Genomic DNA, 15,907 nt, shown 5'->3' with positions numbered 1-15,907 from the left:
CTGGGAAAGATTGAAGGCAAAAGAAGGGGACAGCAGAGGATGAGATGGCTAGATAGCATCACCGATGCCATGAATATGAACTTGAGCACACTCCGGGAGAGAGCGGAGGACAGGAAGGCCTGGCGTGCTATGGTCCATGGGGTCACGAAGAGTCGGACATGACTTAACGACTGAACAACAACAATGAGGGAATCCCAGAGTTACCACTTCACTTTGGTTTCTACACTTTTATGGTTTAAACCGGGCATTCTGTCTAGGAAAGTGGGAGGAGGGTGGGTAGAAAAGCCCTGTTCTAGAATCATTCTATTAATGAAACCCCAGAAGTAGATGGGTTGGTTCCTCTTTAAGTCCTGTTTTTGAGAACAGAAATGTATAAATGGTGATTTGCATGAATGTAGCTTAAGTCAGAGTATGCGTGCTAATAATGGAGTCCTAGTGTTCAGCTGGAAGCGCCTCTGACCAAGGCAGTCAACTGGCAACAGATGACTGTTGTCTGCACCCTAAATTGTCTTCCTCCCACATTGTCCTCAGTATTCTGGTTTCCATCCTTCCTGAAGGACAGGCTCCATGGGTTAGGGATGGAGAATGTGTGGCCCTCCAGATGTTGTTGGACTGCACCTCCCATGTTCCCTCACCATTGGACATTCAGGCTAGGGCTGATGAGAGCTGTAGGCCAACAACATCTGGAGGGCCCCATGTTCCCCACTGCTGCCTTGGGTCTTAAGAAGCAGGTTGCACCAGGCATCCGCCATCCATGGCTTGGTTAGAAGCATAGAATGTACTATGGGCTGCTGACTCTTTGGTGTGGAGAATGTTGTGTGGGCCTTGGGCTGGTTGGGAGAGGAGCAGCTAGCATGCCACAGGCTAGAGTAGTTGGCTCACAACTTCCATGTTGAGTGGCAGCAGTGCTCTAGACTGACAAAGGTATTCAGGGGGTGAGTGGCTCATTGTAGTATCCGAAGTCTTTTGCTGTTGCAGTAACAGTGGTTAGCTTTTTTTTGGTTCCTGCTGGCAGTTACTCTCTGTAAAGGGCTCTGTAAAGGGCTCTCGGAAGGTAGCTGTTTTTAGCACTTCTGCTTGGTTGCAAGGATAATAGCATCTTTATGCCTTTCCTTCATCACTGGAAAGCTGTGGAGATAGGACTTGAGGTCATCCCCTGTTCACTCAGTGGAGATTGCTCCTTCCATTGGGGAATGGGTCACAGCTAGAGTACCTATAAATTGTGCTCTTATTAGCAAAAATGGTGGCATCTGGTGGACTTTGGACATGGTGGGGCATGGAGTGAACCTGTGAAGCTGTTTTATATTGTCAGACCATTAGTCTGTCTAGTTTGGCACTTATTCTGTCTGGCAGTGGCTCTCCCAGATGTCAGGCAGAGGTGTCTTTCCCAGCTTCTACCTGAGCTATCTGGAGATGTCAAGAGCTGAAAATGGGACCTTCCACATGCAGCCCACCAAACTATGGTCAGAAGGGGTGGCGGCTTCTGGTTGGAAGACTGGCAGATGCTAAGCTAACATGGTAACTCTCCATTTTTCCCAATACTGTGTTGCCTAAATGAGCAGGAGTGGAACCAAGTGACCGTAACCAATTTACAGCTTTGTACAGTAAATTGTGCGATAAAACCTGTGGAGAGAATACGTAGATGTTGGCATGTCTGAGAAAGAAGCAAGAAAAAGGCTGTGACATAAAAGCCTGGAACACCAAGTATGTAACCCAAACCGCAGAAAGAAATAAGATATCATCTACGTATTGCTGAAACTTCTGAGATGCAAACGAAACTATTTCAGATGGTACATTCTGTTAGGCTCCTGCACTTCAAAAGGTTCAAAATTTTTGCCTCTTGAAGAACAAATTGGGAAATAAGACATATCTGATGAGTCTTAGTTAATAATTAGGCTATGGGAGAACTTCACTGAAATAATAATTATTGACTTTGAAATGGAAGAGAGATATCCTGTAGATAGCTCTGGAGTACTATGTAAAAATGGAATGTTGCAAGATAAAGTTTGGTCTAGATTAGTTCAGCTGCTTTGGGGAAAACAGTTGGGGTCAATGGAGCATTTCCCATTGTTGTCATGTAAAGAAGACAGTGCCACTCTTAATTCTGTGAAATGTGAAATGAACGTTTTACTTTAAACCCTGTGGCTTTTCTCCTGTGAGAAAGACTGTTAGGTAGCAGTAAGTTGGAGAACGGAGGGTGCGTTGTGCTATATGTTTGCAGGAGGTGCAGGTCAGGGATCCATTGTCTTGGTTACATTATAAAGCGCCATCCACACTGATGGTACTGTGCAATTCAGGGGTCCCCAAGACGGCGCCCACAGCCACCTTCAATGGCATCCACACAGCTCTTCACTCCCTGCTCCCTTCAAATTTTTGAAGAATGTTAGGGCGCCAGGTTCTCCTTCCTGTTCCTGAAACAGCCACTGTTCAGCAGACATGAAGAAAAAGTAAGGCAAAGGGAGTAGAGGGGAGAGAGAGAGTGAAGCTAGAGGCTAGGAGGGAAGCGAAACAGTGAGGTAAAAAGGTTAGGGGGGAGAAAGCGAGGCTAGAAGCTGGGAATGGGGAGAAGCAGCAAAATAAAGGCGTGAGTGGGAGAGAAAGAGCAAAACTAAGGACTAGGAAGAGAGAGAAAGAAGAAGGTTAGGGAAGTGAGAGAAATACTGAGGAAAGGAGGTGGGAGAGAGAAATAGCGAGGCCAGAGGCTGGGAGTGCAGAGAGTGCAAAGGGAAAAGGTCCATGTGATGGAAGAAGATTGGGCAGGCCAGGAAGCAACTCTTGCCATTTCCCCCTCCCTCCCTCCCTCCCTCCCTCCCTGCCCCAGCCTCATTCTTTCTCTCCCGCACCCAAACCTTTTGACCAGCCAAGCCCCTGTGGCAGCCATTATGCGACTAGCCACATCCTCCATGGGAGCCATTTTGTGGTGGTGTCCACAGCACTTTCTCAAATGTCCAAATATGCCCACAGGTTGAAAAAGGCTGGGGACCCCTGGTATAGATGCTTTATTTTAAATACCTGGGTAGATGCTTTATTTATCCCAACTTTCAACCACATTGGGCCTTCAAGTGGCTAAGAAATCCATTTTAAAACAACACAAAACACCACAATAATCCATTAAAATACCATTACCTAAAAATGTAAGTACATGGAACAGCAGAGAGAAGCAGCAGATGAATATTATCGACTATATGTTTGTGACATGTTTCTATATCTGATGCTTAAGTAGTTTGGGTTGGACATTTAAAATACCAGGACTAGAACGTTTAATCAGATTAATCAATGAAAACACTGGTTAAAAAGATGCCCCTGATTAGCATGGTAGTGCATTTTATTTTAATATTTTTTTAAATCCAAGTATTTAAAAAAAAACTGCAGATGGCAAGCAGCATCTTAAGTGTTGATCTGTCCTGTATGAGAGAGAGAAGGGAATATGCTGCTTCCAAGAAAATGGCTGTTTCAGTCATCATCATCATCATCATCATCATCATCATCATCATACACCACCTTTAAGAAGTTTGCTTTTTTTCTTTGGAACTTGTTTTTTCTTTCTTTTTTTCTTATACAAATTTATGTAGATTTAATCCATTAATAGACTAAGGGTGCAATCCTATGGGGATAGGCAGCCGCCTCCGAACTCGGAGGCAACCGCCTATCCAATGCAAGGCAGGAAAAGCACGGAGGGGATTGTCTCCTCCACACTTCAGCCGCCCTGCATTTGCAGCTAGACAGCCGGTTTTGGCTGCCTAGCCGCAGGAAGGCAGGGCAGGGGAAGCAGCTGTCGGATGACACTGTGTCATACTAGTCTTTCCACCTTCCTCGCCCCGGAATGCCCCCTGGAACGCCCCATTTTCGCCACTCTGTGCTCCTCTTCTGAGCACGGGATTGTTCCGAGCTGCCTGCGAGGCAGCGTGGTGGGGGGAGTTTGGTTCTCTGGGAACCGACCTCGGAGTGTGAGCTCCGAGGTTGGTTCCTGGAAACCGATGTATCCTATGGCCGTCTAGCCGCTGACTAGTGGCCATAGGATTGCTCCCTCCAGTACATAAAGTTAGTCAAATAATTTATTTAATTGGGTGATGGTCCTGCCATATTTGTTGAGCCAGTAAGCGGTTGGGAAATGAGGCAGAAATGGAACGTATGTGGTCTCTTGAAATAGTTTCTCATCTTCCTATTCCCTTTTGAAGAATTTGACTAACGAAAGTGGTGTTCTGTATTACAACTGTCCCAATGCGATAATGAAATGCTTCTTAGCAGTTGGTTACAGGCTACTAAGGAATGAATTAAATAGGGGCAGAGAGAGAGAGAGAGAGAGTGTGTGTGTGTGTGTGTGTGTGTGAGAGAGAGAGAGAGAGAGAGAGAGAGAGCAAGCAAGCATGTTGTGCTGTATCATGGGTAGGAAAGTTATGGTGCCTAAGTGCACCTGGGCACAAACCTTTGTCCCTTCCTCTCACGTTCATTTCATATGAGATAGATAACTGTTTATTGTGACATTCTATTTTTACATAGTTCACCCTTGCGGAAGAGGGAGGTGGCCAAATTAGATGGCTTTCCCTGTCCTTTTCTCCAGTCATACTTGTGTTCTTCTCTTCTCCACATGACAGCCGATTAGGCACACTGACCTTTTTCATCATATCTCATGTTTTTGAAGATTATTATTGGGCGCTATTAGAGCTGTTCTCTCCATTGCGGTGTATGAGCCTTCATCCATTGTTACCCGCAACTTTACATCTCCCTCCTCCGTAGGTTTCAGTTTAAAGCCCTCCTGATGAAATTCTTCATGCTGTGGCCAAACACATTCTTCCCAGCCTTTGTGAGGTTAACCCATCCCTTGCTAACAGTCCATCTTCCAGGAAGTATAGCCCATGGTCCCAGAATCCAAATCTCTCACACCAGCACCACCTTCGTAGCCAGTCATTCACCCGGAGTATCTAATAGACTTTCTTACTATGTACATCTATACACAGTGATGATAAGCAGCTTCCATATTTGATGTTTAAAAATCCAGAATTTCTTGCAATGCTACTTCTGACATTAGCAGTCGACAAGGGAGGGAGGTAAGAATGATGCTCCCTGGCATAAGTGGAAATGCTTTTGCCTACTGGGAATGTAAATGGCTGCTGCCCTGCCTGGAGTTCTTTACTGTGGTCCTTAAGTACAGAAACACTTTTGAAAACATTGGAGCCAATAATGAAATGCAGTATTAGATATTCCTGGGTACTGTTTAATTAAAAGAAATCACTGGTACAGGTAGCAGTTCTTGTTTGAAACATAGTTGCTAAGGACAGATTAATCAACTGCTCTTAATCTGTTTATAATTAACTATATTGAGAACATCTTCCCAAATGCTCTGGAACAGGGCACAATTGGTAACCCTTCTCCCCCAGCATTCATGTGAATATGTTGCCTTTGTTTATGGGCTGCTGCTTCATGCATCCCTCTTCTTAAACCAGTAGCTTTTCCTAGTTTGAATAAACACATTGTAGAACTGGTTTGCACATCATCATTTGATGAAAACAGCATCACAGGTCTAACACCTCAGAGAAAGTTGTATATCTTTTCACAGTCTCATCCAATCTCAGCATTTCTGTAGTATTTTCTAGTGTTTACTGCATTTCATCTACATTAACTTGTAACTACAGATGTCATGAGAATTCATACAGGGGCACTCACAAGTCCAAGTTGAGGTGGACATAGGTGAATTGCAGTGGACAATACTCTGTTGCAAGCAAACTGTGTCCACCTCTGTTCTGCTTCAACCCTTCATCAGCCACCACATCCTCCCTCAAGGGCCAAAAATGTAGCCAAGGGCATGCACGTGCAGCAGGTGTTCCTTGACCCCAGTGATGTGTGTTACCACGAGGGACTCTGGGATTTGTATTCTCAGCCCCTAGCAGGATAAGTTTGGGATCTTGGGACTGGGGGAGATGTTGATAACTGTGGCAGGCCTACAAGAGTTTTTCACATGTTCCATTAGAATAACTAACAAACCACAAGCCCCTTTTGGGCCAGTCAAGAGGGTGAGGGGCCATCTCCACTTGTAACCTTCACAAAAACCCTATAGGGGAGGTCAGTCACCATATCACCATATTGGCGGGGTGGGGCTAAGAACTTGGTTTACCCAAGTTCATGTCTGATTCAAACCAAGGAACCCAGTCCACAGCTCAGTCTTATCACCAGCTCATAACAGTCCTCTTCAGTAGAGTCATTTCATTTCATGCATTCAGCTGCCAGATGAATTAATGTGCTTGTACATGTCAATTAGGCCTTGCATCTTATGTTTAGCACTTCATTTGCTTATATATAAAACCTTTTATCCCACTTCACCTAAGTGAGATAACAAAATAGCTAACCAAATTCTCAGTATAATTTTAAATCATGTAGATAATACCATCAAATAACAACTAGGATACCATTGCATCTACCCAGCCTGTTGAGTTTATGCGTTGTCCTTCTGAATGTCTGAAGAGTTTGGTTTAGAGGGGTTTATCTTGGGAGGGAATTCTACAGTTGAGAGGTTGTAACTGTGAAGGCTCTGCTCCCAGTCCTTTGCAGATCTCTCCACTTGATTGCCTGGAATGTCTGCTGAGGCTTCTGATCCTGACTTGATAATATGTATTCATTACTCCTATAAAACTAGGAGTTGTATGAAGCACATGACCAGTCTTGTCCAATGGCTGCAGTCTAATTTAGACGGAAATAAAACTTAACAATTCAAGGAATAGAAGGGCAATCACAGTTAGTCTTGGGCTAACTGAAATAAAGTGTTACGGCATTTATTAATAAGAGGAAAGGAACTGGAAAACGTTCCGTAAGATACGGTCAGTCCTGGCCAGGGGTGGCATTGTTGGGCAGTTGCTGAGGCTCAAGGGCCCCAACATGGCTCACGGCTGACCCCCTGAAAAGGAGGAGCCACCAGTATTTCTCCCTTCTCTGTGTCCCCCTGTGGAGGACTGGGCTACCTCTGGTGGGGCTCACTCCTCCCTCAGCAGTGCAGCACCAACTCCCCCGCACACATCTGCCCCCACAGCTGGCACACATGGCTACTGCTGCTTGTACCACTGTAAATGGTCACTGTCCAACTGCCACAGCAGGCACTCAAGCAATTATGGAAACTAGGCACAGAGGCTGTTGCTTGTGTGTCTGCCCTCTTCTGGATGGTTTCTGCTACTTGCTGCATTCCTGCCCATTCTGGTGGGTGGATGAGTAATTGGCAATGGCAGGAGCTACCACAGCTGCCCAGGAAATGGAGAGGGAGTGGCTGCTCCTCCTCCTTCTCTTATGCAGCAGCTGCTTTTGGCAGCTGCACCAGTCAGTCAGTCACTCACTCACCTGCCTGCCAAAGTAGGCAGTCAGTCAGTGAGGATAGCCAGAGCAGCTGCTGCCCTGGAAAGGAGTAGCTGCATCTGTTCCTGTTGCACATGCTGGTGGCCAGTGAAGGCAGTCAGGAGCAGGCGCTACCCAAGCAAAGGGAGAGCAAGTCGTGGTGGCAGCTTCTTCTTCCACTGCTGCCAACCCTTTGCCAACTATGTATTGGAGGGAGGGGTTGGAGAAGAGAAGAGAGTGCTAGTAATGGCACTAAGATAGGACCCACTAGAGTGCACTTTGCAAAGAACCCCTTCAAACCTGGAGCCAGATATTGAGACTAGCGTTGTGCCACTTGTGTAAAAAGGGGTGATGCAGCACTCACAACTGAATCACCAAAGATGATGGTGACTTGGGCAACTCTTACTTCCAGGCAATTTTAGTACTGTCTGCCACTTTTGAAATAAGGTACCACTATCCTGGATTTTATTGTGCATGCATGGGAGATTCAGGTTGATGCGGCCCTTCTCGTAGAAATGATCATGAAAAAGCATCTTGAAGTAGATCTTGCTAAAATCAGTAAAAACCAAGGGAAAGGCACAGCAAATCTGAGATTTACATATCTAATAGGAACCACCAACGAGTTGCATAAACCTCATTGGTTTGTTCCTAGGCTACTAGCAAAACATTTTGGAGATATTGTCACCTGAACAACTGGGGACAGTAGTGGTGATTTGCACCACATGGTCCCCAGGAATCAATCCGTATTGGCTGGTCTCCTTCCCCCTAAAGAGTGGGAGCCCTTGCTAAAGGTGCCAGCACATACCTTGGTGCATGAGCTCCCTCCATCCAGTGCAGGAGCCTAGAGGAAACTCGTTGGCCTCACTGTCCCTTTTTTGGTAAGTCAGATCTACAGTTTTGAAGTGGGCTGGCATGGAGGGAGACTCTCAAGTGGATTGTTTTGAGTTCATTTCAAAGTCTGTAATGCCGGGTATTGTGTTGGTCACATGAGCTTTTGGAATAAGCATTTGGATTGATGATCTGTCTGCATTCCAAGTGAATCAGTGGTGGGGATCCCAAAACCATTTTTGCCTGACCTTTTACTGTGCTTGGTGGCTAATGCCATGGAGTTCCGGGAGGAGACCCACACAACCGGAGTGAGCCTGAATTCTTTGCTTTGTGCTTGTCTGCCTGTTTTGTTGCCCTGGAGACAGAACAGCGTGGAATTCTTTCCCCCTGACCAGAAATAGTTTCCTGTACCTTGTGACTGGAGTGCTTTCCTTCTTGGTTTGCAGCCAGCTGTGTGTGTGTGTGTGTGTGTGTGGGCATGCGCTTAGTTGAGGCAGGTTTCAGGGAGCATATAGGTTATGGCTCCTTGTAAATTGTGCATGTGGTATTACTACACTGCCCTGCACCTCCTGCCTTCTGTGTCTCAAAAGGGTGTAAGGTTTCCTGGAGCAATTATGCCTGATTTACATCTCCTATGGCACTTCATTGGTTATGTCATGTCTGCTGAGGCTGTGAACTGGTCACCTGTCCATCTTGGCTGGCTGAGCAGCACGTGGTGAGCTATCTTCCCCATCCCTCTCCAGCTTGCCTGATCAGCTGTTTGCTTCCCTGCATTGTTGCCCTAAGAAACAGGTTCACTACAAGCATGGGGGGGGGGGGGCAGCATGATCGCTGTAAGCTGCAGGGAATTGGATTTTTAGGGGCTGGAAAGGAGACATCATCTGCAAAACCTGGGATGGGAGAGGCAGGGATATGAGGGTCTTTCAGTAAGTGCAGGGCTTACAGTCGTAACCCTGCTAATTGGCTTCACTATGAGATTCCTCTAAATGGCTGCTGAATCTTGACAGCTGAGCATTAAAAGAGTGTGCAACTACTGTGTGGCTATAATAACAAGGTTCTTAGCAGTAGCAAACAGGGACTTCTCCATGAAATCCTCGACATCTTTCTCTTAGTGTGTGCTGTAATTTCTAGTCTGCCTCCTTCATGTAGCTGGCATGTGTCATCTCAGTTTCTAGTCTCTTGCCTATCCAGCTATCCTTTGGTCCAATTTTTTATCCATGAAAAGTCTTGGAAACTTTCCTTTTTAACTCCTTTTGAAAGAAAGCTGGATGTAGTCATCAAATGGGAAATAACACTGCAGAAAACAGATATGTTTGCCAAGACGTATACATTTCACAAAGGCTTATATTCAGAGCTCTTAATTTTTATAGTTTTATGTAGCTTCTAACTCCAGTTCTTGTTTGTTAAAAAGCAGGTTTCTAGCCCTCATGCTTGTGGTGATCTATGCAAAACTGAACAGGCAACTCGTTTTTTCAGGCAGCGGGCCTTCTGTGAACTGCATTGGGGCCTGTTCATACCTCAGTCCCCAATCCATACTATCCCTTCCTGCCACCACTCTGCTGTTTCACGGGAAGAAATCTTTCATATAAAACAAAAGCTCAGAATGGCTTTTGAATAAAGGCTGCAAATAAGTTGCTTTTCATTATTTCCTGTTCCTCAAGATTCTTGTGGTTCATCTGGGATTTGAGCATATATACACCTCAACGCTGATTTGCACACTACAAAATTGCAGTATTTGTGAAAAGCATTGGCGTAGGCTAGTGTGTGGTGATGCACTGGGAACCTATAGCCTTCCTTGTCAGCAGTTTGTAATCTGTGAAGCTGCCCAAAGTCCAAAGCAAACATTCTCTCCATGGAAGCAGGTTTGCATTTGTTAACCTATGCAGGCAAGAGGTGGGGGCAACAAACTCTCACTGAGGCCTCAGGAGCTGTTGCAGATGGAAGCCTGGTTTAGAGCTAGTTTACACAACATGCAGAATGAGATGGTAGACTAAGTTGATGGGATTCTCCATGGTACCACTTCAGACTGCAAGGGTGGGGGGAAGCAATATTTTGCAATACTGTGATGCACACAACTCCTGCATGTGAAAAACTAATCCAGCAAAGACGGAGAGAGAGAGAGAGAGAAACCCCTGGTGTAGCCCTCTTCCTGAAGAGCTAATTTTCTATGGGCAGTGAGGGGTTTGTTTTTTACATTTTGGTGGGGGGGGGGTTACATTCTGCGTAATACATACAACAACTCTGGAGCCAAATCTGTATCCACAACTGTGTAATGTACAGAATAGCTCTTACACTATATAAAATATTAATCAGGATTTTTCTTTTATTGTGTTGGGAGGGGGGATCAGACTTTGTACTGCATAAATAGTTCTCCTCCTGAGGAATTTTGCTTGTACACAACTATTAAAGGCACAGGAGCCTGAGCAAAATTGGAGGTCTTTCAAAGATGTAGTGGCTTTTGTAGCCCAGAAATCAGGGCAGCAGGCTCAGTAGTGGTGCAATAAATGTGTTTTGTATTGTGGAGGGAGCAGTCCCTCTAATTTTAAAAATACAGCAAAAAACCTGGCATTAACACTGGCACAGTGTAAAACTGTCCGAAGTCAGCATCAGCACTGTTAAAACATTTGTATCCCTTGCTGACTTTCAAGCCTTGTTTTCACCTTGCTTGATGATGATCTCCTTCCTTTTTTGCTGCTTTTAGAAAGGGACTTGATTACTGAGTTGACAGATCACTTTTCTGACTGATGTTTGGTGGCTAGAAAGGGCCCTCTGGCATCTTTTTCCTCTGTCCTTCCCTCCCAGTCTCCCCCCGCCCATCATGTCAGATTTTTCAGGGTTATGGAGAAGCTGCTGCCTCAATGCTTTTTCTCCCTAATCCAGATGACAACCCTGTTGGAACTGACATTGCTTTTCTGTTGCAATGAATGTCCTTCTTAGGATATAAACACAACTGGCAGCACTTCTTCTCTGCCCACCTCCCCCATGCCCACCATTCTACTTAATGATTGTGGAGCTGAATTGTCCTATCTTACCTTTCTGCATCTTTTCTAGAAACTGGTTATGAGTGAGTCCTTTGACTTTTGAGACTTGATGATCAAGCCTGCTCCCTTCTGTAAACAGTTCCTCCATATTTTTTAATCCGGATAGCCAGTTCAGTTCATGCTTTGCATCAATTCTACACTCAAAATAAATTATGCAAATCAATAAAATATATATCCAGTCTCTTATTCTGGGCCTAGTATTTGAGCCTGGGGATTTTCAAGACAAGTGGTGGTAATCTAGAGAGAAGACAACTATAGTAGCTGCATTGATTTATTGATCTAACAAAATATTCACAATCCCAATATGTTTTGGCTGTACATCCCATCTTCATAGAAATATCTTGATACAGTTATTATTGCAGGAGATTAATAGCATAGTTTTTCAGTGTATACACATTAGAAAAAAGACCTTGGAAAAATACTCAGCCTCTGATATAAAATCTCCCATGGGGGAATGCTATGCCATATGAAATAATACCATTCACATAGAAAACTAGCATGCCATTAATTTGTTTTTAACATTTTCTGTGTTGTCCTTCAATATAAATACTCTCAGGGTGGCTCACACAATCAAAAAAAGAAACAAGATATGACAAGATAGTAACAAAAAATTTTTAAAGTATGGAAGAACAGATAAAGTGAAGCAATTGAAATGTAAAAATGTCTTCTTCTGGCACAAAAAAATCAAAGTAGCTGCCAGGTAAGCATCCATGGGGATCAAATCCTTAATGGGGCACCACCATGAGAAGGCCCTCTTTGCATTTGCTTCTTCTTCATGTCTGATGGGGGAGGCACCTGAGGGAAGGCCTTAGCTGGTGATGTGCGAGCCACAGGCAGGCTGTGTAAGAATTGGTGAGATGTGTTCACGTGTATTGGGCCTGGTCAGAAGCCTTGTAGCTGTATTTTGGATTAGTTGACATTTCTGAATAGTCTTCAAGGGCAACCCCATGCACAACTCATTACAGAAACCTAGTGTGAAGGTTACCAGGACATAAATCCCTTGTTACTGGCCTATCACAGTCCAGGAGAGTGCACCAGGCTTAGCTGGTGGAAGGCACTCGAAGCCACTGGTGCCATTTGGGTATCCAGTGACAAAGCTAAGTCTAGGAATGCTCCAGACTGCACACTTGATCCTTTGGGGGTGGTGGAGCCCTTTCAAGATCAGGTTGAACTCCAGTTTCCCTGGCTAGACCTACCAACAATACCTCCATCTTTTCTGGATTGAGCTTCAGTTTATTGGCCCTCATATAGTCTATTACAGATTCCAGATACTGGTTAAGCACTTCCAAAGCTTCATCTGTCTCAGATGTAGAAGGGAGATAGAGGTGGGCATCATCAGCATATTGATTGCATCTCACTCCAAATCTCTGGGTGACTTTCTCCCGTGGCTTCGTAGAGATCAGCCTTCCCTAACCTGGTGCCCTCCATATGTTTTGCATGACAACTTGCAGGTTTCCTGACCGCTGGCCATGCTGGCTGGGGCTGATGGGACTTGAAAACTAAAACATCAGGAGGGTACCAGTTTGGGGAAGGCCAATATAGATGTTGGGAAAGAAGGGATACAAGATCAAAATTTGCGGGCTCCCAGAACATAATGTGATAAGGCTGAGCAAAGGTTTCTTAGCACCACTTTCTGGAAATGGCCTTCCAGGTAGGCATGGAACCACTGCTGCACAGAGTCTCCAACCCAGAGAGTCTATCCAGAAGGATGCCATAATTGATGGTATCCAAGGCCACTGCAGTCCAGGAGAATGAACAGTCGCACTTCCTTTGTCTTTCTCCTGGCATAGATCAGGGTGACCAAGGCAGTCTCTGTGCAGAACCAGGCCTGAGATGGGATTGAAATGGATCCAGATAATCAGTCTCATTCAGGAGTGCTTGGAGTTAAACAAATATGGGAAGATGCCTTATATAGTGGGTCAGCTGTTTGTCCATCAAGCCCAGTGGCAGTGGCTCTCCAGGGTGTCAGGCACAGGTCTTTCAGATCAGCTGCTAGCTGGTCTTCTGAAGGAAGTTCAGATTTGCCACCCCAGTGAGAACTAAGCCATATAGTGTTTTGGGATAGTGGGACCACCTTATGAGCTTTGTGTATAATTTATCAGGAAAGGGTGTGCAAGCTCAGGCATGTTTTTCAAAGAGAGTTCTAATCTCTCATTTTTTGAGAGATTAGAAACTGTTTGTGATGTATGTTTGCTTATCTGTTCTCATTTTCTCAAGATATTCCCTTGAAGAAGGGTTCCCCAGTAAAATAGCTGTATGCCTTTTTAGTCTTCCTTGAATCCATGTTTGGTGCTGCCACACTCTCCTGCTCCATGATAGAGAGAGAAGTTGTAAGGTTAGATGATGCCCTGTAGAGGAGCATGCCTGGGGGGTCCTCAGGGAAATGACCATTAAATATGGGTGTCTGTATGCTGTCTCTTGAATATTCTTGATCTGTTATAAGCATTGTCTCCTTCCCTCCCCACAACACATCTTCAGCCTCTTTTTAAATAAAAATAGAAGTACTCAACCATTGTTAAGTAGGTTAGGCTGAGAAAGGTGACCAAGATGAGCTTTTATGGCTGAGTGGGGATGTGAACCTTTCTAGTCCAAGTCCAACACTATACTAGACGCTAATTTCAGCATTATAGAGTGATAGACCTGAATGTATGAAGCTGGTTTATATAGAGCCTTGCCATTGGTCCATCTAATCCCAAAATGTCTGGCAATAGCTATCTGAAATCTCCAGCAGAGCATGATGCTTTTCCAGCCCTGCTACAGAAGATCCTTTAACTGGAAACACCAGGGCTTGAATCTGGGATCTTCTGCATGCCTCTCCTTGGACTGCGCAGATCTGGACTGGGATCTCTACTCAGCCATGAAAATTCACTGGGTGGTCTTGGGCTAAATCTCAGACTAACCCTACCTCACAGGGTTGTAGTATAGATTACTCAGAGAGCATTTGGAAAATTACAAGTTCAATATGAGTGAGACGTGCCTCATGTATATTATTATTCTCATATTGCAGGTCATGTACCCATGTGTGAAGCTGAGAAAGTGGCTTTTCTAAAGTTACTATAAGGCTAGATTTGAACTAGGGACTCCATAATTCATAGCTTATGGTCTTTGTCTTTTTAAAATATTATATATAGTAGTAACACAGCAGCAAGGTGACAGCCATTTCCATAAGTGAGTTGAACTAGGTTGCCTTTTCAGGATAGTCACAAGTACTGAGAGAAGGCTGCTCTCAGTACTTGTGAGAGAAAGCAGAAATCCACTGCTTTCTATTTGCGATTGGTCTGTTGGTATGTCTGCCTGGTTTCTGTTTTAGATCAGAGTATAAGGACTTGGAGCAGAGGTTGCTGACTAACACATCCTGTCTTTTTTCTTCTCCTCCAGACCACCAGAAACTGGAACGTGAAGCTCGGATCTGCCGATTATTAAAACACCCAAATATTGGTAAGTTCCACTGCAAGAGGCCTTCAAAGGACATGAAGCTTGCTCAGGGTTTCTCTCTTGGGAATGGCGAGCACGTGTGTACTGCAGCTGTAACTACCATGTCCTCCACTTCAACAGATACTTCCTCAGGGAAGTGCATTACAGTGCCCACCGCCCTTCACGGGAGCAGAAGATTGTGGCTGCCAGAACAGTTGGACAGCTCCTTTGGCTTGTGCCTGGCTCCTCTTGTTGCTCCCCTGCTCATCCTGTTAATTCTGCTCAGAGGCATATGCAATGAGCATATGCTTTGCATCTGTAAGAACTGCCTTTCTGGATCAGACCAAAGTCCCTCTAGCTCATCCTGTTTCAAGAGCAGCCAGCTGGCCGCCTTTGGAAGCTCACAAACAAGGGCATCAGGGTCATGTGCTTCCTCTCTCCCCCTGTGTGGTCCTCCATGTGGTCTTCAGAGGTATAAATAACACTTCTGAAGTTGGATGTTCCATTTAACTATCGTGGCTGATAGCTGTTGATAGACCCACCATCCTCACGCATACAATTTTTGAAATGAAAAACTTACAACTAAAAGGTGTGTCTAAACTTCATGCTAGTAAAGGGAAGCCAAGAAATAGGTCAGCTGCTCCTACTGAAGGCTGATAATTCCAAGGCTTCCACTGTTCCTGGAGTGGCATTTTAGTGCCCTGCTCAGCTCCTTAACCCTTTCCCATGGCTGCTGCTTGGTGTTTCCCTGATCATGGTATCTTTATCTAATACCCATGCATGCCCCTCCCACCTAACTCTGTATCAGTCTCCTTTTATTCAGTTCTGTTTGCTAGCTATTCCTTGAAATACTAAGCAAGGTACTTTGGAATCTGGTTTGGATATATGCCTGAATGGCCAAGAAAAGTCTTGATTGATTGAATGTTATATGCTTGGGAGCAGCGTCAGGATTCCCACAAACCGTAATGTTGCCCTGCTTATGAAAGCTGTTTGCTCTTTAGGTCAGAAGTCAAGGGGCCAGTTCAATTTCTGATTGACATGAGGCAAAAACCTTGAACCAGCAATGGGGCAAACTCCTCGTATGAACCTCCAAACCCCCTCCTGCCTCTGACCCAGGGGTGTTGTTAAACTGGGCCACCTGGGCATGGACCCCAGATCTTTTTTTGAGCTGTGTCCTGGATCTTTTGAGCTCTCTTAATTGGCATTTTTTAAAACATTTTCCCATTGACGTGCATTGGAAAACTGAAACAGACATAACTTTTTTAGTTTGTATGATAAATGCATGACATTTGGAGACCTGGTAGCTG

General features: G+C 44.9%; 1 protein-coding gene across 15 annotated transcripts in view; it reads left to right on the top strand.

Annotated features, from left to right (window-relative positions):
* CAMK2G (calcium/calmodulin dependent protein kinase II gamma) overlaps positions 1-15,907 on the top strand; it is a 269,130-nt gene that overhangs the window by 75,542 nt on the left and 177,681 nt on the right. For all 15 annotated transcript variants that reach the window (XR_014788773.1, XR_014788772.1, XR_014788771.1 and 12 more), the window contains exon 3: positions 14,565-14,624. Coding sequence is in view for 11 of the 15 variants with exons in the window: in XM_084841436.1 (XP_084697562.1) it covers positions 14,565-14,624 (60 nt within the window). In the remaining 4 variants the exon portion in view is untranslated. The remainder of the gene's footprint in view (positions 1-14,564; positions 14,625-15,907) is intronic.

The sequence above is a fragment of the Heloderma suspectum genome, chromosome 3 (genome assembly GCF_057233095.1).
Source record: "Heloderma suspectum isolate Gila_16-S chromosome 3, 16-S_ref, whole genome shotgun sequence".
NCBI classification, from domain to species: Eukaryota; Metazoa; Chordata; class Lepidosauria; order Squamata; family Helodermatidae; genus Heloderma; species Heloderma suspectum.
The sequence above is the reverse complement of the archived record's forward strand: the minus strand, read 5'-3'. Positions and strand labels throughout refer to the sequence as shown.